At 43.1% G+C, this 25,426-nt stretch overlaps 2 protein-coding genes across 2 annotated transcripts in view; both read left to right on the plus strand.

The window, feature by feature from the left end:
• Window positions 1-1,608: 1,608 nt before the first annotated feature.
• Window positions 1,609-5,663, plus strand: LOC100501850 (Serine/threonine-protein kinase AFC1). Its single transcript, NM_001196498.3, has 12 exons — window positions 1,609-1,920; window positions 2,533-2,710; window positions 3,111-3,137; window positions 3,311-3,464; window positions 3,547-3,595; window positions 3,678-3,792; window positions 4,018-4,109; window positions 4,420-4,576; window positions 4,711-4,775; window positions 4,901-4,998; window positions 5,136-5,241; window positions 5,351-5,663. The coding sequence occupies exons 1-12, from the start codon at window positions 1,810-1,812 to the stop codon at window positions 5,501-5,503; spliced, it is 1,305 nt and encodes a 434-aa protein (NP_001183427.2). The 5' UTR covers window positions 1,609-1,809; the 3' UTR covers window positions 5,504-5,663.
• Window positions 5,664-5,743: 80 nt separating this feature from the next.
• Window positions 5,744-25,426, plus strand: part of LOC103651034 (metal tolerance protein 5) — a 34,118-nt gene continuing 14,435 nt past the window's right edge. The window contains exon 1 of the mRNA XM_035966385.1: window positions 5,744-5,878. Within this exon, the coding sequence (XP_035822278.1) occupies window positions 5,767-5,878 (112 nt within the window). The 5' untranslated portion in view covers window positions 5,744-5,766. The remainder of the gene's footprint in view (window positions 5,879-25,426) is intronic.

Below are 25,426 nucleotides of genomic sequence, written 5' to 3' on the forward strand. Positions count from 1 at the left end.
TAAAAGCTAAAATGACACTATTTTAGAACGGATAAAGTATTAAAAATGCTTAAAACTTTTAACTTTTTTTATAGCTTAAATGAATACATTGTGATTCTAACTTGTTTAACTTCTAACTGCTGCGAAAACAGCATCCTGCCAATTCAGAAGCCAAAGCAAAAGGCGTGAAACAATTCTTAGCTAAAACGTGTCACTCTCACTACATTTCTGTGCCTTTGCAGCTAGCCTTCGTCGCGTTTCTCAAGGTCCCAAGCATGAAGACCCTGGTGAATGGGAGTGATGGACATGGAGGGAGCGTGCACGAGCATGGAGCAAGCGCTTCAACGTTTCTTAGCTCCTTCCCACTGCAGTGTTACGGGCATGAGCCGTCATTGTCAACTCGCCAGTTGCTATGGTGGCAAAGTTCGGTGTGTGTCTTTTTTTTTAGCTTCGAGCAACACAACTCAGATTCTATTTCTTCAGAGGGGTAGAGAGGGAAAAAGTACTTATTGCGAGAAAGCATGTCTCTCATCCTCAGGCTGGCCTAATTAGGCGACCTTTCAGGAAAGGAGAGAACGTCGGTCCGGGATGGCATCAGGGATCGATGCCCTGTGCATTCAGAGTTTCAGACTCACGCCTCGACCTGAGAGTATCAGAGTGCCAAACTGCCAAAACTCAACTGCGGCATGTTGCTCTCACGCTGTATTTTGGACCAGTGCTCCATTTCGGAGGAACGTAGGTCGAAGTCGGTGAAGATCATGGCCAGGTTTTACTCTTTCTCCACGACCAGCACCAAACGATGGACGGCCAAAAGTGCCGTAGGCCAAGTCGCCGCCAAGTACCACTAGAGGCCACCAGGGAGGAAGCTGCAGGCCTTCTGCCCCCGAACACCAACCAGTGGAACAAAATCTACCCCGAAATCCTTGCTCTGATATCTCGTACCTGACCTGCGGTTCTGCAACCAAGAGGCCAAAACCGTTTAAGGGCCCATTCTTTTCTACAAGAATGCACTAAAAATTGTTCCTTTTAATTAAAACTTATAAAAATTAAAAAACAATATAGGTAGGAATAATTCTGGACTTCCATTCCGTGTTAACCGAACGGGTCCTAAAAAGGCATAGAAAACGCCGACCATGTTCGATTCTAAATAAGTATACACGGTGGATTTTCAAGGTAGGCAATGCCCAGAGAAGGAATTCCTCTGTCCATGACTCCACGAGGCTGTGATGATACACGCGGGCTATCCAGCGCATGGCTCCAAGATATCTGGCTGTGAAAATTGGAATCATGCCCAACGAAGCATGGCTGGAAGTTCAAACCGTTTCCCACCAACCGTGGAGTCCGAAATTTGACGGGAAATCTGACGAGCCCATTTTTTTCATAAAGGTCCGGAACCTACACAAAAAAGTTCTGCGTCGTCCCGGTCCTCTCAGAAAACGCGTTGCATGAGATAACCAAAACCACATACAGCCGGAACCGAGGGGGTGATATGGAATAACAGCGCTAAAATTGAACTAACCATAGTTAGCTGGGGACGCCTCTCCCGCGGGGCTGACACCAAACCGTGGTTCCTCGGACGCAACGCGAGCACAACCAGACCACAACACCTCGAGGCTCGAGCATCCCTGCATCCCTCCCCCCCTTCCCCATCCCACCTCCTGCTACAACCGCTTCGTTTCCTCCCCTCCCAAATCCCCCAACCCCAAATCGAGCTCCGAGTCGACGGCCCTTGCCGAACCGCTCTCCAGTTCCCAAATCCCCCTCCCCCGAAATTCACCGCCGGACTGGCCCGGCCGATGGAGTGACCCAGCTAGGGTTCCGAAGCCGGCAATGGAGGCGCAGTGGCTCGCGGAGTATCCGCACCAGGGGGCCGACAAGCGGCCGCGCAAACGGGCCCGGCTCGCCTGGGATGTCGCGCCCACGCTGTTCCAGCCCCCCAAGGTATGGTTCTGGCCCCGCTCGCCGCATCGATTGGCTACCAGTCGTGGGGTTTGGCTAGATCTGGGCGCGGTTTTCGCTAGATTTGGAGTCGGTTGGTTCGATCAGGGGTTGGAGCTCGGGGAATTGGGGGTATGTAGTTTTGCTGTTGCGGATCATCATAGAAGTTTGTCCAGTTAGTGGTGTATATGTTGGGGAGATTTTCTGACCTGTGTTACCTTGTTCTGGCTTTTGGAGCTTTCTAGCACAACTCTGGAGTTGATAAAAGCTTTTTTTTCTCGGCTAGAATATGTAAGTATTACAGGATGAATTTCTTGTTTACAAGGACTGTAGAAATAAAACATTTATTAAATTTGGTTTGGGGAGCCCAGTTATTATTGCATACATAGTTAACGTTCGCTTTTGTGGGAATATGCAAGAGCTATGTACTTCCGTTAGTGGCTACTGCACAATGTTGATTGCCACTTCACATAATATCGAGTCGTGTAACTGGTCAACTGGACCCTAAACATTTCAGTAAAAGACATACAATATCAACCTTCAGTGTTTTTTACCCCTGTTGAACTGCTACTTTGTATCCATGTTTGTTGTTTACATGGCTTGGTATTTTTGTAGGCAATTCCGATGCTATATTGTGGGCAGGAACTAATTAATGGTAATTTCACGACTGCATTTCTTCCACCACCATCAATTTATTACACCGGGCCGCCACGGAATATTTCGCCTCCTTGGAGACCAGATGACAAGGATGGACACTATGTTTTTGCGGTTGGAGAGAATCTCACACCAAGATGTATATTTCTCCAACTCAATGATCATTTACTCCTTGCATTAGGTTGCTTGTTTTTGTTGGCATCTCTGAATAGTTTGTTTAGATGTATTTTCTTTTGAAGGTTATATGTCACTGAAAGCTGTACTCATGGAGTTTTCATTTATGTATTGTGGCTCAACTAAAATAGCTTCATGCTTCATAAATTAATCACCGGTTCAATGTAAATTCATGAACATTGGTTCAATGTTGTTTCATGTTCTACGTCCATCATTCATCAAATGCAGATTTTACTGATGATTGTGTTGACTGCTGCTTGATCCTCGTGTCGGTCCTAACTGTTACTTTATAATTTTGGTTCTGTTGGGTATGCCTAATTGGTTTTGTAATAATTATAACTAACGCTGCTTTCCTGACCATGCAGATAGGATACTTAACAAGATGGGTGAAGGTTAGTGTGCCCCTTCTGTACTGCTATATAATATTCTATCCTGCAGTGATCTTTGTTCTTAGCTGGAATGCTTAGTTTCGGACAAGGATGACATGGTTTTCTATGTTCTCAGTCCCAACACTTTTCATTGCTTCCATTCCATGCTATATTTATCGTTCCAATCTGTGTCACAGGGACATTTGGTCAAGTTTTGGAGTGCTGGGACTTGGAAAACCAAGAAGCAGTGGCTATCAAGATTGTACGCTCCCTTCAGAAATACCGAGAGGCTGCTATGATAGAAATTGATGTGCTCCAGAGACTTGGGAAGCATGACTTTACTGGCAGCCGGTAAGAAATTTACCTCTCTTGTTTCACTTATTGATCCTTTTGTTGAGTTGATGGATTTGCATCGATGGTTCTATGCCTGCAGTTGTGTGCAAATACGGAACTGGTTTGACTATCGTAATCATATTTGTATAGTAAGTGAATATGCGTCAAGAAGGCTATACTTTACTTGTTTTTGATGATCAGGTTATGATATTGAATTGATGATCTCTTCAGGTATTTGAGAAGCTTGGGCCAAGCCTATATGACTTTCTGCGAAAGAATAGCTACCGTTCATTTCCTATTGACCTTGTCCGAGAATTTGCCAGACAAATATTAGAGTCTGTTGCATGTGAGTACTCAGTTTACTCTGGCTACACTTAAATGCAACCATCTAGTCTTTTGAATTTTGAGCAACATCATTAGACTTGCGATAAAGTCTTCTGAATTTTGAACAATATAATTAGATTACTAAACTGCTATGGTTTGGCATGGTCTTGGTAAGTTGGATTTGCAAGTTCTGATGTGCTTCCCTAGTCCTCTTTAAATGAAGCTGATGGTTGTTTTTCCTCTATAGTTATGCATGACTTGCGACTTATTCACACGGATCTGAAGCCAGAAAACATTCTCCTTGTTTCATCAGAGTCTATCAGGGTGCCTGATTATAAGGTTGTTACTGGATTCCTAAACTTTTACACACTTCTGTATTGTATTTACTGATTAAGGTTCTTTTTAGGACATATACACATTATTAATGTTCTTTAGCAATCCTTTATTTGCCATTAACGTGGCACTGTCATGTGGGGACCACCTGTGCGACAGTGACAAATAGGGGATTATGGAAAACTGCAACGGCAGGCATTCCTCTGATTCTTATGTGGACAGGAATTTGATTACTTAATTTAATAACAGATTATGCAGAATTGCAACTGCATAAATGCACCTTTTTCTCTAAACTTTATTTTAATTTGCAATGAAGGTTTCTATACGACCACCAAAGGATGGTTCTTTCTTTAAGAACCTTCCAAAATCTAGTGCTATCAAGCTGATTGATTTTGGGAGTACAACTTTCGAGAGCCAAGACCACAATTATGTGGTGTCGACAAGACATTATCGTGCACCAGAAGTTATCCTTGGTATAATTGACATCCGCTGACCCACACACAAAGTGGCCAATTTACCTTTATTTTCTATTTTTTTCTTAATGACACCAGTTTCTTTGTTTTGTATTTGTTTTTTAAATCTTTGATAAATGACAATTCTTGTTTAGGTCTTGGGTGGAACTATCCATGCGACTTGTGGAGTGTGGGTTGCATTTTAGTTGAGCTTTGTTCGGTTAGTTTACTAAGACTCTGCATTGGAGTACTGGATTAATCTTGACCATATCTGTCGCAACTCTGTGGTGCTTGTCTTGATAAGTCTCTCTTGCAATTTTTTTTGTTTTTTCATGATAATATTAGGGGGAAGCTCTCTTTCAAACACATGAAAACTTGGAGCATTTGGCTATGATGGAGAAGGTCTTAGGGCCTCTCCCAAAGCATATGATTGTCAGAGCTGAGTATGTGTACAAGTCTTTTGTTATCTTCTTATCATACTTTTTGTCATTTTTATTTATGTATACATCCAAGATGAGGTATCTGATCAGTTCTGTTTTCGCTTATCTTATTAACCTATTTATTAATGCTGTTTTTACAGTCGGCGTGCTGAAAAGTACTTCAAGCGCGGAGTAAGGTTGGACTGGCCAGAGGGAGCGGCCTCACGAGAGAGCATGAAGGCAGTCTGGAAATTGCCTCGTCTGCAGGTACTTTCCTCTCTGATGTACTCTAATCAATTACGCATCAGTTTGGCCAACTGACATCTTTTAAATGGTATGACTTTTGAAAAAGTTCTAATCATTGCAATCCATGCAGAACCTTGTGATGCAACATGTTGATCATTCTGCTGGAGATCTAATTGATCTTCTTCAAGGACTTCTTCGGTATGATCCTAATGAGCGCCTGAAAGCACATGAAGCTCTACAACACCCTTTCTTTACCAGATGCATCAGAAGATGTGGTTTCTGAGGCTACACTGAGATTGAAAATGTCAATGCTGTATTTCTTCATTTTGATGTGTAAGAACTACAAAAAAGTGGAGATGTTCTACGAAAAATGAAATATGCTAACTTGCATTCTGTTCAATGATTTGAAAGGTAATTGGTGTATATAAGCAGAGTTCTCTGACACTCGATCCATTTTAACTGGATGTCATTTTCCAATTGATACAAATTCCTGTCTTCCCCATTCGTATACTAATTTTGCCAGACTCTTCAGTACTAGCAGGTAGCATGCAGAAATCCCTAACCAGGTGGTGTCAATTGAGGATAAATGGGATTAAGTGGTTTCATGGAAGATTGGAACACTATTTAATGGTGGCATACAGTGATCTCGGGTCAACAGGTAATCATTTTGCATGCATTTAGAATTTGAGTATTTCTCGTGCAAGTTGGCAATGATATTTTTTGCCATGGCACTTTTGGTTTGGTGGTGTTTTTCTTTTCCTCTTGAATTTCTGATTCTTTCAAGAAATAAAACAAGTACGTCAACTTGTTTTGTATGGCAAATATTGCTTGAGATTTGTCTTTATATCTTATAATAAGTCTCACGGTCAAGCTTGGTTTTCACTGAGCTTGAGTTTACCACTTGACTAGACAAATTGTTGATATAAAAGCTATCCCCACTCTCACAAAGGTATCATTATCACTTCTTGAGGAATCAATATTTTTTATTGGACCAAATATATAAAGGGATTGTTATTTTTAAGTATAATTAGATTAGTCATTGACTGTATTTTAAAAATGAGCTTATTTGGAGATACAAATGTTGCTAATATGTTCTAAAACCTAGTCAAACTTCAGAAAGTTTTACATGGACAAAACTTAGGTGACTTTTGGATACCATATTTATGTTTTTTTTCTAAAGTTTCTTTTTTCGCAAAAAAGATGATGTGCTGCTTTCAAAAAATATTTCCTCCATCCTGAATTGTAAGTTGTTTTGACCTTTTTTTAAGTGCATAGCAAAGCTATGTATTTAGATATGTACACCACGTCTACACGCACAGATGCGCAAGCATGCAGATGTATGCGTGTGTAGATAGATAGATAGATTGATAGACACACACACTTATGAATCTAGAAAATCTAAAACGACTTCAGGTTTGGAATGCAGTTGTTCGCTTCCTTTGTTTCTATATGAGCTTTGGTGGTTGGCATGTCTCGGAATGAAATTACGATATTACATTGGTATTTTATTTGGACTTCTGTTTTTATATTTTCTGCTGGAGCAATGGTGGGGTAATTCTTTGTTCTCTTACGACCGCTAACCTGATCAATGGAATGGCTTCATGTACCTTCTAACCTTTACATTTGCAGCAAAAGTGCACGACACAAGCACGGCACACGTATCTTGCAGTTTCCTATTGTATATGGCCTTTTTCGTGTTTTCCCTCAGCGGCGTGTCACGCTACGCTTACAACCGCTCTGCTTTGACACAGAACCGTGAACGATGTAATGCTGACTAAGGCTGACCTGGGGACCCTATACCAGTTGGGATTTGGTACCGTTTGACCACGTGATTCTGGATTCCATTTGTCTGGCTATCTATCGTTGCACGAGCTTGGTTCAAAAGCAGCATTACAAAAGCACTAGTACAAGTTTCCAACACGGTTGCGTTATATGCTACCGTGAAGGTCTTACTGCATCACCGAAGGTTTGACTGAAGCTGGGAGTATCTCCATAATTTGCTACGCTACTCCTATGCGTATTGACCACGTTATGATTGCGTAGAATGAACACGTTATGATTGCCTAGGATGACGTTTGCAATTAGTTTGGTGAACAAATAACTACTATGGCCGCTTCTGGGAACAATTGGGATCTGATTGCATCTATTAGTGGTAAAAATTAATTATCTAATGGTTTTTATTTTTTAGCTAGCTAATTTTTCGTAGACGTTTGGATCTAACTGCCTCGTGGTTGAGAATAATCATCCTCAAATCGGTAGTTGGTAGTTAGATAATGAGCTGAAATTAAATATGAATTATTAACATCTTGAAAGTAGCCTAGAGGAGGGGTGAATAGGCTACACCTGAAAATTTTCACTAAAAACTTCGAAATAGGTTAAATTAAAGTTGTATTGGTGCAAACCGATTCAGTCGATTTTAATCACGACTGAACAAGTTTGAACCTGCTCAACTTAAATTTGATAATCTATTGAACAAATGCGAAGTAGTGAAGAATATAGCTAAAGATTTGTCATACACAAAATCTACTCAAATGAATAATATGAACCAACCACTGAATATAAAGCGCTTGACAAGAACACACAAGAACATGCGATATAACCCGAGGTTCGGTAACCACCACAAAGGTGTCCTACTCCTCGTTGAGGAACCCACAAAGGGCCGGGTTTTTTCCAACCCTAATCCTCCACAAGCCGACCACAAAGGTCAAGGCAATCTCTTCTCAAATCAGCTCAAGGAGCGGGTGATACAAACTTCTTGGGGTCGTCCACAAATTTGGAGACTTTCAAGCAACCTCTAACCGTCAAGGAACACGAGGTTCCAAGAGTAACAAATCCGCACACGGTTAAGTTTGCAACGAGCTCAAGAACAAGAGAATGAGAGAATCGAGATGAAATTGACAACGAGTTCGATCGAGTTCACCTCACACCAAGGGTCCTTCAAATGATTGAAGGAGATGCGATTGCGGGTGTGAAAGGTGAAATGAATGCGCTTGTTTGAAGGTTGGTCAGCCAAGAATTCGTGGGAGAGGCAGGAGTAAATGAGAGAGTGTGTGAGGGGGTATATAAAGGATCCCTCAAAAGCTGGCAGCCGTTGGGAGAAAAGGAGCAAAAACCGGTTGAACCGGTTTTCAGACCGGTTGAACCGGTTTCTACCAGGGGGATCCCGGTCCACTGAGCTACTCAGCCGGAGACTAGACCGGTTTCAAAACCGGCTGAGTAGGGAAAAATTTCGGCTCAACCGGTTTCTGAAAAAATATCTGCTGCGACTTTTCTGACAGCTCTGACTGTCAGACAGGTCAGAGCAGAGGAGGCAGGTGAACAGTACCGAAACCGGTTGAACCGGTTTCAGGATCGGTTGAACCAGTTTTGGGGGCTGAAACCAAATTTTGAGTATTTTGAAGAGAACAAAAGGGGAGTCTTTGTGGAAGTAAAATTTGTTTTTCTCAAGGGCATTCATGATCTAGGAAAATGATCTACAAAGAGTTTTTCAAAAGATTTTGAACTTGGCTCGTTTCATAACTTACTTAACCGTCGCGGATCCCTCTTAATTATACGACGATTCCTATGACTCAAGAATTATAAATTTAGCACCGCCGTTATTTCTTAGCACTTGAAGCACGCCATTTGATGTGGAATTTTAAATCCGCTGTGCTTTATACTTTTATGCTCGTAAGATCTGTGCTTCTCCTATCTGTAGAAATACTGTGTACATACTAGGAGCAAATTTGTTAGAATCTTAGTTTGTTTTGTCATTAATCACCAAAACCCTTAATTAGGGTTGATTGCACTTACAATCTCCCCCTTTTTGGTGATTGATGCCAAAACAAACTAGAATGAAAATAAGAATTAAAAGTTACAAGTACTTGCGAGATAAAATCTTTTGTGTATGTGTAGCTCCCCCTAAATATGTGCATGAGTTTTGCGACATTAACATTGACTTGATATGTCAATTTGCAACATATTTAGAGAGAGAACAATAAACATCATACACAAAAATAATGAGGTATGAAACATAATTGGATAGAAAGAGTAAAAATTACACATTCAAGCTCATTATTGTATAGCATATGATATGAAAAATTCTACAGCTATTACAACAATGAGAACTCATCTCATCACATCATAAAAGTGTTTATGACATTCGAGCCATGCATGCATCAAATAGTTATTACAGACCGATTGTTCATCACAAAAATAAAGGGGTACTGCATAAAGGGTACTGCATAATAAACTTTCTCCCCCTTTTTGGCAACAAGAACCAAAAAGAGAGAGAAGCGCCAATCCAATGATCACCAGTGGGGAGGAGGATGATGAAGAGTGAAGAGGTGGTGCGCCAGGTCAGAGGCAAAGTGTTCCTCTCCAGACTGGGCCGGAGGAGGAGCACTGCCAGACAGGTCCTGGGGCGGAGGGTAAGAGGACGATTGGCCCGGATCCTCGTGATACGGAGGCGGGACAAACTGCTCCGGATCATCAAAATAAGTTTCTTCTTCGACGTCATCAGCTGTCGTAAAAGGCACCCCATATGCCTGCTGGTACCACTCGTTGACATCTGGAGGAGGGTGGAGAGGTACATCAGGAGAGCGGGGGCGAAGGGAGTACCCAAAGCGGAAGCTTGACGACGAAGGTTGTCGTCGGTCTCCCGCTGACGTCGAGCCACCTCATGGACATCCGCAGCTATGTTTCGGCACATGGAGAAGAAAGCCGCAAACCCGTGGGCCAAGCGGGCACCCATCCCACGGCCACGACCTCGACCATGACCACGACCACGTGGTGTGGGAGATCCGCGGCCAGGGGAAGGGCGCGAGGCACCAGCAGCAGCAGCAGCACCAGCACCAGCAGACGGGCCCGCAGATGTATGAGCACGAGAACTGGAGGGAGCTTTCCTGAGGCGCCCTGCTGGATTGTTGGGATCAATCCAGAAAGGGGTGTATGACTGATGTCTGGTACCTTTGTCAAATCTGAACTGAGTCACAACCTCAATCATCTTCATGATAAACGGAGCATGAAGACACCCTTTCAAAGGAAAGCAGGCGGCATGAATGATTTCCTGCCAAATCATATCAAAGACATTTATGCTTTCTGAGCTGCTGGGTTTCATAAAAGAGAGCAAGACCTTGCTCTCCCCAAGAATGTTCATCTGATTACCATCTTTTGGAATGAGGGTCATCCTGCAGAGGGAGTTGATATAACGATAATACTTATGAATGTTTGTCGACTCCCAATACTTCCCAGACTCAGAAAGATAAAGATCCTTGGCTTCATCTCTAGTAGGCTGCCGGAAATCATGAATCTTGATCTTGTCGCCAGAGATATCATTGTCAGAAAAGCCAAGAATGTGAGCAAATCGACGATAGCTCACCTTATACCAACTACCTTCAATGAAGAAGTTCAGATAAGGGTAGTTGTAATGACTCTCCTCGTCAGCTAGCTTTATCCACAAAGTTGAGTAGAATTGAGCAATAACTTCATCATTCCAATCATATTGGAATGTCATGATACTCTTCATCTGTTTCCTTTCACAGGCCCTCAATGCCTGTGTCATTTCTGGGTCCCCAATGGCTTCACAACCTTCCCAGTTGATATAACATTGATGCAGGATAGGTTGATGCTTCTTGGGGAGAATGACGGAATTATAGAAATCCGCGTGATGAAGTGTCCAAAAGCGATTTCCATCGATCCTGGCATCGCGAATACGCAATACAAGATTTTGGAAACGAAGATCCTGGAGGAGAGCAGAGCCTCCACTGGCAGTGAAATCAGTGACTGGCTCATTGCCAGCACGCCGAGCCTCTGCCCGGTGGAGGACCAAGCCACGAATCACAGGAGCGTGGGCCAGGGGAAGATCAACTTCATCATCCTTCCCGCCTTCATCATCACTTGCAGGCTCCCACGCCTGCGGATTCGTCGCAGGTCGAGACCGACCGGAAGGATTCCGGGATGTCCGACCGCGAGCACTTTGAGACCCGGAGGCCTCAGCACCCGACATGACATTGCCGCTTCCGCGCCCTCGCTTGGATCGAGAGCGAGGTGGAGTATCTCCGTGGATTTCCTGGTCATGCGAGGAGTCGGATTCAACCACAGACGGGTTCCTTCGACGCACCATTCTAAGAAATAAGAAATAGAACCTATGATGAGCAATGATCAAACACGTTTGAGTAGAAACGCATAAGATATTGAGCATGCACTTCAACCGTTCATATGAGCGGTTCAACTACAACGAACAATATCAAATCGCTAATCTCTAACAATGTTTGTGACAAATGAAGATAATCTAAGTGTTGCAATCACTTAAACTAAAATGTACCCAATGAATGATACATTAGATAATCAAGAACGCATAGGATCGAGTACAAGGAAATGAAATAGGGCAATACCTCGATCCGGAGATTGGGTCAAGAAATCCCAACGAGATGGAGGAAGATGATGGAGAACGCTGGGATGAACGGATCTCCAACAACTCTTCCAAAAGTGTGAGGGCACAAGAGAGTTTTTGGAGTGGAGTGTGAAGGAGAGAGAGGAGGATGAGTGGGCGGCGGCGGCTGGAATATGAGACTGAGAAGGGAAGAGGAGAGAGGGTGAGAAATAAAAAAGGGGGAAAGTCGGCCGCCAGAAAAACAGAAAACCGGTTCAACCGGTTCAAAAACCGGTTCAACCGGCTTCTGGTCAAACTGCGCAGTAAAAGCGCGCAGAAAACTGTGTTGACTGCGCGAAAATTCTGGCAGTCTGACAGCACAGACTGCAAAAACTGACAGCGCAGACTGCGCGGCTGTCAGCGCAGACTGCGCGCTGACTGACGGCGCGAAGGCCAAAACCGGTTCAACCGGTTTTTATACCGGTTCAACCGGTTTCCACCAGGGAGAAACCGGTTGAGTGGCCTACTCAGCCGGTTTACTCAACCAGTTTCTAGATATTGCTCAGAAGGGCTATAACAACACTTAGCAAATATAACATGAGATTTTTTTTTCAAGATAAAAATGTTATTTCTCATTTCATATTGCTCAAACAATCAATTTTAATCCGTCAAGTTTGATCAAAATTTAGTTATTAAGTCACGTTTCAAGAGTCTAAAATATTTAGCTCACTCCTAAGAAAACAAAACCTAGTCTCATCAAGGGGTTTTGTGAAGATATCGGCTAGTTGATTTTCGGTGCTCACATGAAATAGTTCGATATCTCCTTTGGCTTCGTGGTCTCTTAAGAAATGGTGTCTGATGTCAATATGTTTAGTTCTAGAGTGTTGCACCGGATTGTTTGCAAGTTTTATGGCACTCATTGTCACACAAAAGTGGAATTTTGTTAAACTCACAACCAAAATCTGTAAGAGTTTGCTTCATCCATAACAACTGTGCACAATATGCCCCAGCTGCTATGTACTCAGCTTCTGTAGTGGAAAGTGCAACACAATTTTGTTTCTTGGAACTCCATGACACTAAGGACCGCCCAAGGAATTGGCAAGTCTCACTAGTGCTTTTTCGATCTACTTTGCAACCGGCATAATCTGAGTCAGAGTAGCCAAGCAAATCGAAAAGGGAGCCTTTGGGATACCATAATTCTAGGATTTGGGTGTGGACTAAGTATCTTAGAATTCTCTTAACGGCTACAAGATGACAATCTTTAGGATTTGCTTCAAAACGTGCACACATGCAAACACTCAACATTATATCAGGTCTAGATGCACATAAGTAAAGCAGTGATCCTATCATTGATCTATATAATTTTTGATCTACAGGTTTACCTTCCTCATTTAGGTCGAGATGTCCATTTGATGACATTGGAGTCTTGGCGTGTTTTGCTTTTTCCATGACAAACTTCTTGAGCATATCTTGTGTATATTTGGTTTGGCATAGAAAAGTACCTTCCTTGAGTTGTTTGACTTGAAATCCCAGGAAGTATTTAAGCTCGCCCATCATAGACATCTCAAACCTGTTCGTCATTACTTTGCTAAACTCTTCACAAAATTTTTCATTAGTACTACCAAATATAATGTCATCAACATATATTTGACAAACAAATAATTCATTGTCAACTTTTCGAGTAAATAAAGTAGAGTCAGCTTTTCCTATTGTAAACTCATTCTTAATTAAAAAATCTTTAAGACGGTCATACCAAGCTCTAGGGGCTTGTTTAAGCACGTAGAGTGCCTTGTGAAGTAGATAAACATGATTTGGCTTCTTTGGATCTTCAAAACCCGGTGGTTGCTCCACATATACTCTCTCTTGTAGTGGTCCATTTAGGAAAGCGCTCTTGACATCCATTTGATATAGCTTGAAATCATGGTTAGTAGCATAGGCAATTAATATTCTAATTGATTCTAACCTTGCTACCGGCGCATATGTTTCACCAAAATCAAGTCCTTCCACTTGAGTATAGCCTTGAGCAACCAACTGTGCCTTGTTTCTTGTAACCACGCCATGTTCATCTTGCTTGTTCCTAAAGACCCATTTAGTCCCAATCACATTTTGTTTGGGTCTTTGGACTAAGGACCAGACTTCATTCCTAGTGAAGTTGTTCAACTCCTCTTGCATGACAATTATCCAATCCGGATCACCCAATGCTTCTTCAACCTTAAGTGGCTCAAGAGAGGAAACAAACGAGTAAAATTCACAAAAATTAGCTAAACGAGATCGAGTTGTTACCCCTCTCCTGATGCTACCCAGGATGTTGTCCACTGGATGATCCCTTTGAATTGTTTGATAAACTCTAGGATGAGGCACTGATGGATGTCTTTGTATTTGCTCCTCCTCATCATTCACTTGATCAAGAGGCACTTCATCATCAATACTTTCTTGTTCATCTTCTACCACTGTTGGCATCCTTTGAAGATTTTCTTCGTGGCTTGGATGACTTGAGGTTGATGGGTTTGCTTGGGTGGAGACTTTGTCACTCACCACCCTTGCACCCACATCAACAACCTCATTGGTCATCCATAAGGTTCCTTACTCATCATCCTTTTCTTGAGGTCTCACCTCACCTATTGCAAGTTTCTTTATGGCTTCACAAGGTAGTTCTTCATTTCCTGCAGTGTCATTAGAAACATGCCCTTGCGAGCCATTAGACTCATCAAATGTCACGTCTATCGCTATTTCAACAAGACCGGTGGTATTGTTGAAAACACGATATCAATGCACATTTGATGCATAACCAAGCAAGAAGCCCTCGTCCACTCTAGGAGCAAACTTTGAGCTTTTGACTTTTTGTTAAGAATAAAACATTTACAACCAAACACTCTAAAATAATCAACTTTAGGTTTGTTATCAGTGAGAAGCTCATAAGCAGTCTTTTTGTAGATCTTATGAAGATAGAGACGGTTGATTGCATGACAGGCGGTGTTGACTGCTTCTGCCCAGAAATTGTCAGGTGTCTTGTACTCATCCAACATGGTTCTTGCAGCTTCAATTAGAGTTCGGTTCTTTCTCTCCACAACACCATTTTGTTGTGGAGTGTAAGGCACCGAGAACTCATGTTTGATTCCCTCTTCTCCTAAGAATTCTTCGACACCTGTGTTCTTGAATTCCGTCCCATTATCACTTCTCACTTTCTTGATTTTGAGCTCAAATTCATTTTGAGCTCTCCTCATGAATTTCTTCAAAATTTCTTGAGTTTCACCTTTGTCACTCAAAAAGAAAACCTAGGTGAATCGAGAAAAATCATCAACAATGACTAAACCATACTTACTACCACCAATGCTAACGTAGGCCACAGGTCCGAAGAGGTCCATGTGAAAAAGCTCCAATGACCTCTTTGTTGTGACCACATTCTTTGATTGATGTGGGACTCCATGTTGCTTTCCTGCTTGGCATGCGCCACAAACCCTATCTTTCTCAAATACAACATTTGTTAGTCCAATGATGTGATTATCCTTTTGAAGTTTGGCCAAATTCTTCATACCGACATGGGCTAGCCGGCGATGCCATAGCCAACCCTTGTCGGACTTTGCCACTAAACAAGTCTCAGACGTCACTTTACTTGTTGTGAAATCAACAAGATAAAGCTTGCCCTTCAAGCGACCGGTAAAGGCAACTGAGGAGTCCTCCCTTCTAAGGATCTTCACATCCACATCCGAAAATAAACAATTATAACCCATTCCACAAAGTTGTGAAACAGACAACAAATTATAGCTTAAAGAATCTACCAATAAAACATTTGAAAGTGATTGTTGGTCAGAGACAGGAATTTTACCAATACCAATCACCTTACTCTTGCCACTATCTCCAAACACAATTTCTTGTGCTTCTTGAATTAGTTGCAATGTATGAAACATGTCTTTCTCCCTGGTCATGTGATTTGTACATCCACTGTCAAGCACCCAACTTGACCCACCAGAGGAGTAGACCTGCAAAACAAGTTTAGGCTATGCTTTTAGGTACCCAAATTGAATTGGGTCCTACAGTGTTAGTTATAGCCTTGGGTACCCACACACTTCTTTTCATGACTTTTCGTTTAGTGTAGGCACCCACATATTTCACAACCAATTTCCCTAAATCTCAAGTCAACATATAATCACAAAGATATGAGTGGGAAATGGGAGCATTAAATTTTTGTCCACTTGAGGATCCCACTTCCTTCATCTTACTCTTTGTGGAACTCAAGTTAACCTTTACCTGAGGTGACTTGTCATTTGAGGAGTGGATCCTCCCCAAGGCATCATATAGAGTGGTTCCTTCTATGAACTTGGGGAATTTCCACCCCTTATGCACTGTGCTAAGGTTTTCCTTGGATGAGTTGAACCCAAGCCCCCTTCTTCCATTGTTGGGCTTAAGGGACTTGTACTTGGGTTCAACTTTCTTTAACCCATCATTGCTAGAGCATCTTTTCAAAATTTCTTTGACCTTCACTTGTGGGCTATTCTTCCTTGCATGGTTAGTTAGACAACAAGAAGCATGATATTTGGCACAATGTTTGCAAGAATTATCATTTGAGCTAGACTTAGATTCAAAAACTAAAGATGAGGCATTGATGTTCTTGCAATTTTCAAGTTGCACTTGAAGTTCTTGATTTTAAACATTCAAGCTTAATATGCTTGATTCAAGTGCATTCTTTTCATTTGCAAGATTAGTTATAGAGGTTTTCATGTTAATTACTTCTTTATCTTTATTGTGAATCAACTCTTGAAGCTCTAGGTTTCTTTCCTTTTCAAGGATAAGCAAGTTTTCTTGAGCATCAAGAGTTGCTTTTCTTTTATCTAGCTTTTCCATTAATTTGGTGATAACATTGTATCTATTCAAGCCAAATTCTTCAATTATTTTATTTTTCATGGCAATTTGATCATCATCATCATCATTTGAAAAATCATTACTAAATAAGGTTACCTTATCTCCCTTTGCCATGAGGCAAGTTGGAGTGTAGGAGTCGTCTTGTAGGTTGGTGAAGAGTTGCGCGCTTGATGTAGATTGGATGGCCACATTTGCCACCACTTCCTCTTCCTCGAAACTAGAACTCTCTTCATCGGAGTTCCATTCTTCACCAATATGGGCTTGACCATACTTCTTCTTCTTGAAGTATCCCTTGGTCTTGCCTCCCTTTTTAAACTTGTCCTTCTTGTATTCCTTCTTGGCTTCTTGTTCCTTCTTGTTAGGACAATCCGCTATGAAATGACCGGTTTGGCCACATTCATAGCATGCCCTCTTCTTTCCTTTCCTTTGGAACTTGTCATTCTTCCTTACAAATTTCTTGAATGTTTTGATGAACATAGCTGTGTCTTCATCACTTGAGCTATCTTCATCACTTGAGGTCTCGACCACTTTCTTTGCTTTGTGGTCTTTGTTCTTCTTGGGGTTGTCTTGTTCATTTGTGATCAAGGCATGAGAGTCTCTTGTCTTGATGAGGGCTTCTTCGGACTCGTGTTGTTGAATTTTTGCAAATAATTGATGAGGCGTCATATCCTCATAGTCATCACGATCCCTTATCATTTTTGCAAGACTCTTATCCTTCTCTTTATAAGCTCTCATGAACAATCTTGTGACCTTGGAGTCACTCCAATCTTCACTCCCAAGAACTCTTATTTTGTTGACCAACACCATCAACCGATCAAAGAGTGATTGAAGCGACTCACCCTTTGTCCAATCATATCTTGCAAGCTCACTTTCCAAAGCTTCAACTCTATGTCTTTTAGCTTTGGGATCTCCTTCATGTGACATTTTAAGAATATTCCAAATGTCACGGACATCTTCTCTTCCTTGAACTTTCCGGTATTCTTCCGGACAAAGACTTCCTTTAATTATGCTCACTGCTTGAGCATTTCGATGAACCTCTTGCATCATTTCCGGAGTCATCTCTTCTCCTTTGGCGGGCTTATACATACCTACATTAACAATCTCCCAAAGACTAGGATGCACACCGATTAAATGCGACTTCATCTTGTCGGCACACTCATCATAGTTCAACTCACTAAGAGTTGGTAACTTTCCAAGTGGGGCGGAAGAGAAGTTGGGAATATAATTTCTAGAGTAATCGAATTGAACTTTGCTAAATTCATTACCTTTGCTTTTGGTAGATGATCCTTCGGTGTTGAGATTTACCTTGCTCAATACCTTAGACACCAAAAGATCCACTAGATCGTCGTTATAATCAAATGTTCCCTTACCTTTATCTTCTTCGGCCTTTCTTCTTGATTCTTCTTCTTCGGCCTTTTTCTTAGTATCTTCCTCTTTCATTTTGAGGAACATTCTCTCGGCAATCTTCATGGCGAGGTCGAGGACCTTGTGGTCCACTTCCTCACCGGAAGATGTGACGGGGATTTCCTCGAGGAGAGGATCCACATGGTCCCGTTGTGTAGACATGATCGTTTCCTCATGCGGTTAAGCGTAAAACGAGGCACGTAGCTTTGATACCAATTGAAAGTAGCCTAGAGGGGGGGGGGTGAATAGGCTACACCTGAAAATTTTCACTAAAAACTTCGAAATAGGTTAAATTAAAGTTGCACTGGTGCAAACCGGTTCAGTCGATTTTAATCACGACTGAACAAGTTTGAACCTGCTCAACTTAAATTTGATAATCTATTGAACAAATGCGAAGTAGTGAAGAATATAGCTAAAGATTTGTCCTACACAAAATCTACTCAAATGAATAATATGAACCAACCACTGAATATAAAGCGCTTGACAAGAACACACAAGAACACGCGATATAACCTGAGGTTCGACAACCACCACAAAGGTGTCCTACTCCTCGTTGAGGAACCCACAAAGGGCCGGGTTTTTTCCAACCCTAATCCTCCACAAGCCGACCACAAAGGTCAAGGCAATCTCTTCTCAAATCAGCTCAAGGAGCGGGTGATACAAACTTCTTGGGGTCGTCCACAAATTTGGAGACTTTCAAGCAACCTCTAACCGTCAAGGAACACGAGGTTCCAAGAGTAACAAATCCGCACACGGTTAAGTTTGCAACGAGCTCAAGAACAAGAGAATGGGAGAATCGAGATGAAATTGACAGCGAGTTCGATCGAGTTCACCTCACACCAAGGGTCCTTCAAATGATTGAAGGAGATGCGATTGCGGGTGTGAAAGGTGAAATGAATGCGCTTGTTTGAAGGTTGGTCAGCCAAGAATTCGTGGGAGAGGCAGGAGTAAATGAGAGAGAGAGTGTGAGGGGGTATATAAAGGATCCCCCAAAAGCTGGCAGCCGTTGGGAGAAAAGGAGCAAAAACCGGTTGAACCGGTTTTCAGACCGGTTGAACCGGTTTCTACCAGGGGGATCCCGGTCCACTGAGCTACTCAGCCGGAGACTCGACCGGTTTCAAAACCGGCTGAGTAGGGAAAAATTTCGGCTCAACCGGTTTCTGAAAAAATATCTGCTGCGACTTTTCTAGGGATGGCAATGGGTACCCGAAACCCGAAACCCGATGGGTAAAAACCCTATTAGGGCACGGGTATGGCGGATTTTGATACCCATGGATATTTTATTGGGTCATTTGTTATGCCCAGCGGGTACGGTGGGCGTGGGTATGTTCTCTGTTGCCCCATACCCGCTACCCGATGGGGTACCCGCTAATATATAACACGTATGTCTCATATAAAATGAATTTGCTCTCGCTATTTGCTAACCCTAAGACCCTAACGCGGCCACCAGGGCACCACGCACCAGGCACCAGGCCAGCCGCCAGATGGACCATCCGGGTTCCAGGCGTCCAAGCCATCCTCCCATCCACCACCGCCACTCCGCCAGCCGACCACTAGGTCACTAGGCCGCACCGCCGCAGCTCGCAATCGGCGGTTGGAGGTCGGCCAGTTGCCCTCGCCCAGGTCTCCACTCTCCCGCACCTAGTGACCCAGGTCTCCCGTCTCCCACAATTAGATTTGAAGGCATGATTTTGTCCACAGTTTTGTAGAATCAATGCTATGTTTTATGTAATTTGAAGGCATGATGTTTCCATTTAATGTTGAATATTGTTGAACATGTGATAAAATTATGTTGGGTTCGATGCATTTGTTATGCTGGTACTTATTATTGCGATTCAAATGATCATGTCTATCGTAATGTTAATGGGTATGGGTACCCGATGGGTACCCGCTACCCATGGTGGGTATGGGTATGGCGTAATTTTGTACCCATGATGGGTAGTGGGTATGAGTCTGGGTCAATTTTTTCCTAATGGGTATGGGTATGGCTTCATGTGCCCACTGGGTACCTTACCCACTGCCATCCCTAGACTTTTCTGACAGCTCTGACTGTCAGATAGGTCAGAGCAGAGGAGGCAGGTGAATAGTACCGAAACCGGTTGAACCAGTTTCAGGACCGGTTGAACCGGTTTTGGGGGCTGAAACCAAATTTTGAGTATTTTGAAGAGAACAAAAGGGGGGTCTTTGTGGGAAGTAAAATTTGTTTTTCTCAAGGGCATTCATGATCTAGGAAAATGATCTCCAAGGAGTTTTTCAAAAGATTTTGAACTTGGCTCGTTTCACAACTTACTTAACCGGCGCAGATCCCTCTTAATTGTACGGCGATTCCTATGACTCAAGAATTATAAATTTAGCACCGTCGTTATTTCTTAGTGAAAGGGAATTAGGCTTACACCTAGTCCCTAATTAATTTTGGTGGTTAAATTGCCCAACACAAATAATTGGACTAACTAGTTTGCCCAAGTGTATAGATTATACAGGTGTAAAAGGTTCACACTCAGCCAATAAAAAGACCAAGTTTTGGATTCAACAAAGGAGCAAAGGGGCAACCGAAGGCACCCCTGGTCTGGCGCACCGGATTGTCCGGTGCGCCACCGGACATGTCCGGTGCACCAGGGGGACTCAGACTCAAACTCGTCACCTTCGGGAATTTCCAAGGGCGACTCGGCTATAATTCACCGGACTGTCCGGTGTACACCGGACAGTGTCCGGTGCGCCAAGGGAGGTCGGCCTCAGGAACTCGCCAGCTTCGGGAAACTCCAACGGCTAGTCCACTATAATTCACCGGACTGTCCGGTGTGCACCAGACTGTCCGGTGCGACTCCGGAGCAACGGCTATCTCCGCGCCAACGGATCTCTGCCGCGCAATTAATGCGCGCTCTGCGCGCGCAGAAGTCAGGCGCGCCCATACTGGCACACCGGACAGCAAACAATACCTGTCCGGTGTGCACCGGACACCCAGGCGGGCCCACAAGTCAGAAGCTCCAACGGTCAGAATCCAACGGCAGTGATGACGTGGCAGGGGGCACCGGACTGTCCGGTGTGCACCGGACTGTCCGGTGCGCCATCGAACAGACAGCCTCCCAACGGCCACATTTGGTGGATGGGGCTATAAATACCCCAACCACCCCACCATTCATTGCATCCAAGTTTCCTACTTCCCAACTACTACAAGAGCTCTAGCATTCAATTCTAGACACACCAAAGAGATCAAATCCTCTCCAAACTCCACACAACGCCATAGTGATTAGAGAGAGTGATTTGCATTGTGTTCTTTCGAGCTCTTGCGCTTGGATTGCTTTCTTCTTTCTTGATCCTCTCTTTGCAATCAAACTCACTTGTAATTGAGGCAAGAGACACCAAACTTATGGTGGTCCTTGTGGGAACTTTGTGTTCCAAGTGATTGAGAAAAGAAAGCTCACTCGATCCGTGGATCGTTTGAGAGAGGGAAGGGTTGAAAGAGACCCGGCCTTTGTGGCCTCCTCAACGGGGAGTAGGTTTGCAAGAACCGAACCTCGGTAAAACAAATCTCCGTGTCTGACTTACTTATTCGCTTGGGATTTGTTTTGCGCTCTCTCTCGCGGACTCGTTTCTTTATTACTAACGCTAACCCCGGCTTGTAGTTGTGTTTATATTTGCAAATTTCAGTTTCGCCCTATTCACCCCCCCTCTAGGCGTCTTTCAATTGGTATCAGAGCCCGGTGCTTCATTAGAGCCTAACCGCTCGAAGTGATGTCGGGAGATCACGCCAAGAAGGAGATGGAGACCGGCGAAAAGCCCACTACAAGCCACGGGAGCACTTCATCGGAAGAGTCCTGCACCAAAAGGAGGGAGAAGAAGAAGAGCTCCTCCAACAAAGGGAAGGAGAAGAAATCTTCTTGTCACCACAAAGAGAAGAAGGAAAAATCTTCTTCTCACAAGCCGCATCGGAGAGGGGACAAGCACAAAAGGATGAGGAAGGTGGTCTACTACGAGACCGACACTTCATCAACATCGACCTCCGACTCCGATGCGCCCTCCGTCACTTCTAAGCGCCAAGAGCGCAAGAAGTATAGTAAGATCCCCTTACGCTACCCTCGCATTTCCAAACATACACCTTTACTTTCCGTCCCATTAGGCAAACCACCAACTTTTGATGGTGAAGATTACGCTAGGTGGAGCGATTTAATGCGATTTCATCTAACCTCGCTCCACAAAAGCATATGGGATGTTGTTGAGTTTGGTGCGCAGGTACCGTCCGTAGGGGATGAGAACTATGATGAGGATGAGGTGGCCCAAATCGAGCACTTCAACTCTCAAGCAACAACAATACTTCTCGCCTCTCTAAGTAGAGAGGAGTATAACAAAGTACAAGGGTTGAAGAGCGCCAAGGAGATTTGGGATGTGCTCAAAACCGCGCACGAGGGAGACGAGCTCACCAAGATCACCAAGCGGGAAACGATCGAGGGGGAGCTCGGTCGGTTCCGGCTTCGCAAAGGGGAGGAGCCACAACACATGTACAACCGGCTCAAGACCTTGGTGAATCAAGTGCGCAACCTCGGGAGCGTAAAGTGGGATGACCACGAGATGGTTAAGGTTATTCTAAGATCTCTTATTTTCCTTAACCCTACTCAAGTTCAATTAATCCGTGGTAATCCTAGATATACTAAAATGACCCCCGAGGAAGTTATCGGGAATTTTGTGAGTTTTGAGTGCATGATTGAAGGCTCGAGGAAGATCAATGAACTTGATGATCCCACCACATCCGAAGCTCAACCCGTTGCATTCAAGGCAACGGAGGAGAAGAAGGAGGAGGCTACACCAAGTCGACAACCAATAGACGCCTCCAAGCTCGACAATGAGGAAATGGCATTCGTCATCAAGAGCTTCCGCCAAATCCTCAAGCAAAGGAGGGGGAAGGATTACAAGTCCCGCTCCAAGAAGGTTTGCTACAAGTGTTGTAAGCCCGGTCATTTTATTGCTAAATGTCCTATATCTAGTGACAGTGACCAAGGCAACGACAAGAAGGGGAGAAGAAAGGAGAAGAAGAGGTATTACAAGAAGAAGGGCGGCGATGCCCATGTTTGTCGCGAGTGGGACTCCGACGAGAGCTCAAGCGACTCCTCCGACGACGAGGACGCCGCCAACATCGCCGTCACCAAGGGACTCCTCTTCCCCAACGTCGGCCACAAGTGCCTCATGGCAAAGGACGGCAAAAAGAAGGTTAAATCTAAATCCTCCACTAAATATGAATCCTCTAGTGATGACAATGCTAGGGATGAGGAAGATAATTTGCGTTCCCTTTTTGCCAACCTTAACATAGCTCAAAAGGAAAAATTGAATGAATTGGTTAGTGCTATTCATGAAAAGGATGACCTTTTGGATTCCCAAGAGGACCTCCTTATTAAGGAAAATAAGAAACATGTTAAGGTTAAAAATGCTTACGCTCTACAAGTTAAAAAATGTGAAAAATTGTCTAGTGAGCTAAGCACTTGTCGTGAGATTATTGACAACCTTAGAAATGAAAATGCTAGTTTAAATGCTAAAGTTGATTCACATGTTTGTGATGTTTCAATTCCCAATCTTAGAGATGATAATGTTAATTTGCTTGCTAAGATTGATGAATTGAATGTATCTCTTGCTAGCCTTAGATTAGAGAATGAAAGTTTAATTGCTAAGGCTAAAGATTTTGATGTTTGCAAAATTACAATCTCCGATCTTAGAGATAAGAATGATATACTTCGTGCTAAGATTGTTGAACTTAATTCTTGCAAACCATCTACATCTACCATTGAGCATGTCACTATTTGCACTAGATGTAGAAATGTTGATATTGATGCTATTCATGATCATATGGCTTTAATTAAACAACAAAATGATCATATAGCAAAACTAGATGCTAAAATTGCCGAGCACAACTTAGAAAATGAGAAATTTAAATTTGCTCGTAGCATGCTTTATAATGGGAGACGCCCTGGCATTAAGGATGGCATCGGCTTCCAAAGGGGAGACAATGTCAAAATTAATGCCCCTTCTAAAAGATTGTCAAACTTTGTTAAGGGCAAGGCTCCCATGCCTCAGGATAACGAGGGTTACATTTTATACCCTGCCGGTTATCCCGAGGACAAAATTAGGAAAATTCATTCTAGAAAGTCTCACTCTGGTTCCAACCATGCTTTTATGTATAAGAGTGAGACATCTAGTTCTAGGCAACCAACCCGTGCTAAGTTGCCTAAGAAGAAAATTCCTAATGCATCAAATGAACATGCCATTTCATTTAAGACTTTTGATGCATCTTATGTTTTGACTAACAAATCCGGTAAGATAGTTGCCAAGTTTGTTGGGGGCAAACACAAGGGGTCAAAGACTTGTGTTTGGGTACCCAAAGTTCTTGTTTCTAATGCCAAAGGACCCAAAACAGTTTGGGTACCTAAAGTCAAGAACTAAATTTGTTTTGTAGGTTTATGCATCCGGGGGCTCAAGTTGGATACTCGACAGCGGGTGCACAAACCACATGACCGGGGAGAAAAGAATATTCTCCTCATATGAGAAAAACCAAGATCCCCAACGAGCTATCACATTCGGGGATGGAAATCAAGGTTTGGTCAAAGGTCTTGGTAAAATTGCTATATCTTCTGACCATTCTATTTCCAATGTTTTTCTTGTAGATTCTCTAGATTACAACTTGCTTTCTGTTTCCCAATTATGTCAAATGGGCTACAACTGTCTTTTTACTGATGTAGGTGTCACTGTCTTTAGAAGAAGTGATGATTCAATAGCATTTAAGGGTGTGTTAGAGGGTCAGCTATACTTAGTAGATTTTGATAGAGCTGAGCTCGACACATGCTTAATTGCTAAGACTAACATGGGTTGGCTCTGGCACCGCCGACTAGCCCATGTTGGGATGAAGAATCTTCATAAGCTTCTAAAGGGAGAGCACATTTTAGGACTAACAAATGTTCATTTTGAGAAAGACAGGATTTGTAGCGCATGCCAGGCAGGGAAGCAAGTTGGAGTCCATCATCCACACAAGAACATCATGACGACCGACGGGCCGCTTGAGCTACTCCACATGGATCTATTCGGCCCGATTGCTTACATAAGCATCGGCGGGAGTAAGTATTGTCTTGTAATAGTGGATGATTATTCTCGCTTCACTTGAGTATTCTTTTTACAGGAAAAATCTCAAATCCAAGAGACCTTAAAAGGATTCTTGAGACGAGCTCAAAATGAGTTCGGCTTAAGAATCAAGAAAATAAGGAGCGACAACGGAACGGAGTTCAAGAACTCTCAAATTGAAGGCTTTCTTGAGGAGGAGGGCATCAAGCATGAGTTCTCTTCTCCCTACACCCCTCAACAAAATGGTGTAGTAGAGAGGAAGAATCGAACTCTATTGGACATGGCAAGAACCATGCTTGATGAGTACAAGACACCGGACCGGTTTTGGGCCGAAGCGGTCAACACCGCCTGCTACGCCATCAACCGATTATATCTTCACCGAATCCTCAAGAAGACATCATATGAACTCCTAGCCGGTAAAAAGCCCAACATTTCATACTTTAGAGTTTTTGGTAGCAAATGCTTTATTCTTGTTAAAAGAGGTAGAAAATC

Source organism: Zea mays, chromosome 3 (assembly GCF_902167145.1).
Source record: "Zea mays cultivar B73 chromosome 3, Zm-B73-REFERENCE-NAM-5.0, whole genome shotgun sequence".
In the NCBI taxonomy this organism is placed as follows: domain Eukaryota; kingdom Viridiplantae; phylum Streptophyta; class Magnoliopsida; order Poales; family Poaceae; genus Zea; species Zea mays.

Excerpts from the sequence above, each read along its gene's own strand:
- LOC100501850 (NM_001196498.3), top strand. The coding sequence starts at position 1,810 with ATGGAGGCGCAGTGGCTCGCGGAGTATCCGCACCAGGGGGCCGACAAG. Across the intron at positions 1,921-2,532 it reads CGCTGTTCCAGCCCCCCAAG|GCAATTCCGATGCTATATTG; the intron begins GTATGGTTCTGG and ends GTATTTTTGTAG. Across the intron at positions 3,596-3,677 it reads ATCGTAATCATATTTGTATA|GTATTTGAGAAGCTTGGGCC; the intron begins GTAAGTGAATAT and ends TGATCTCTTCAG.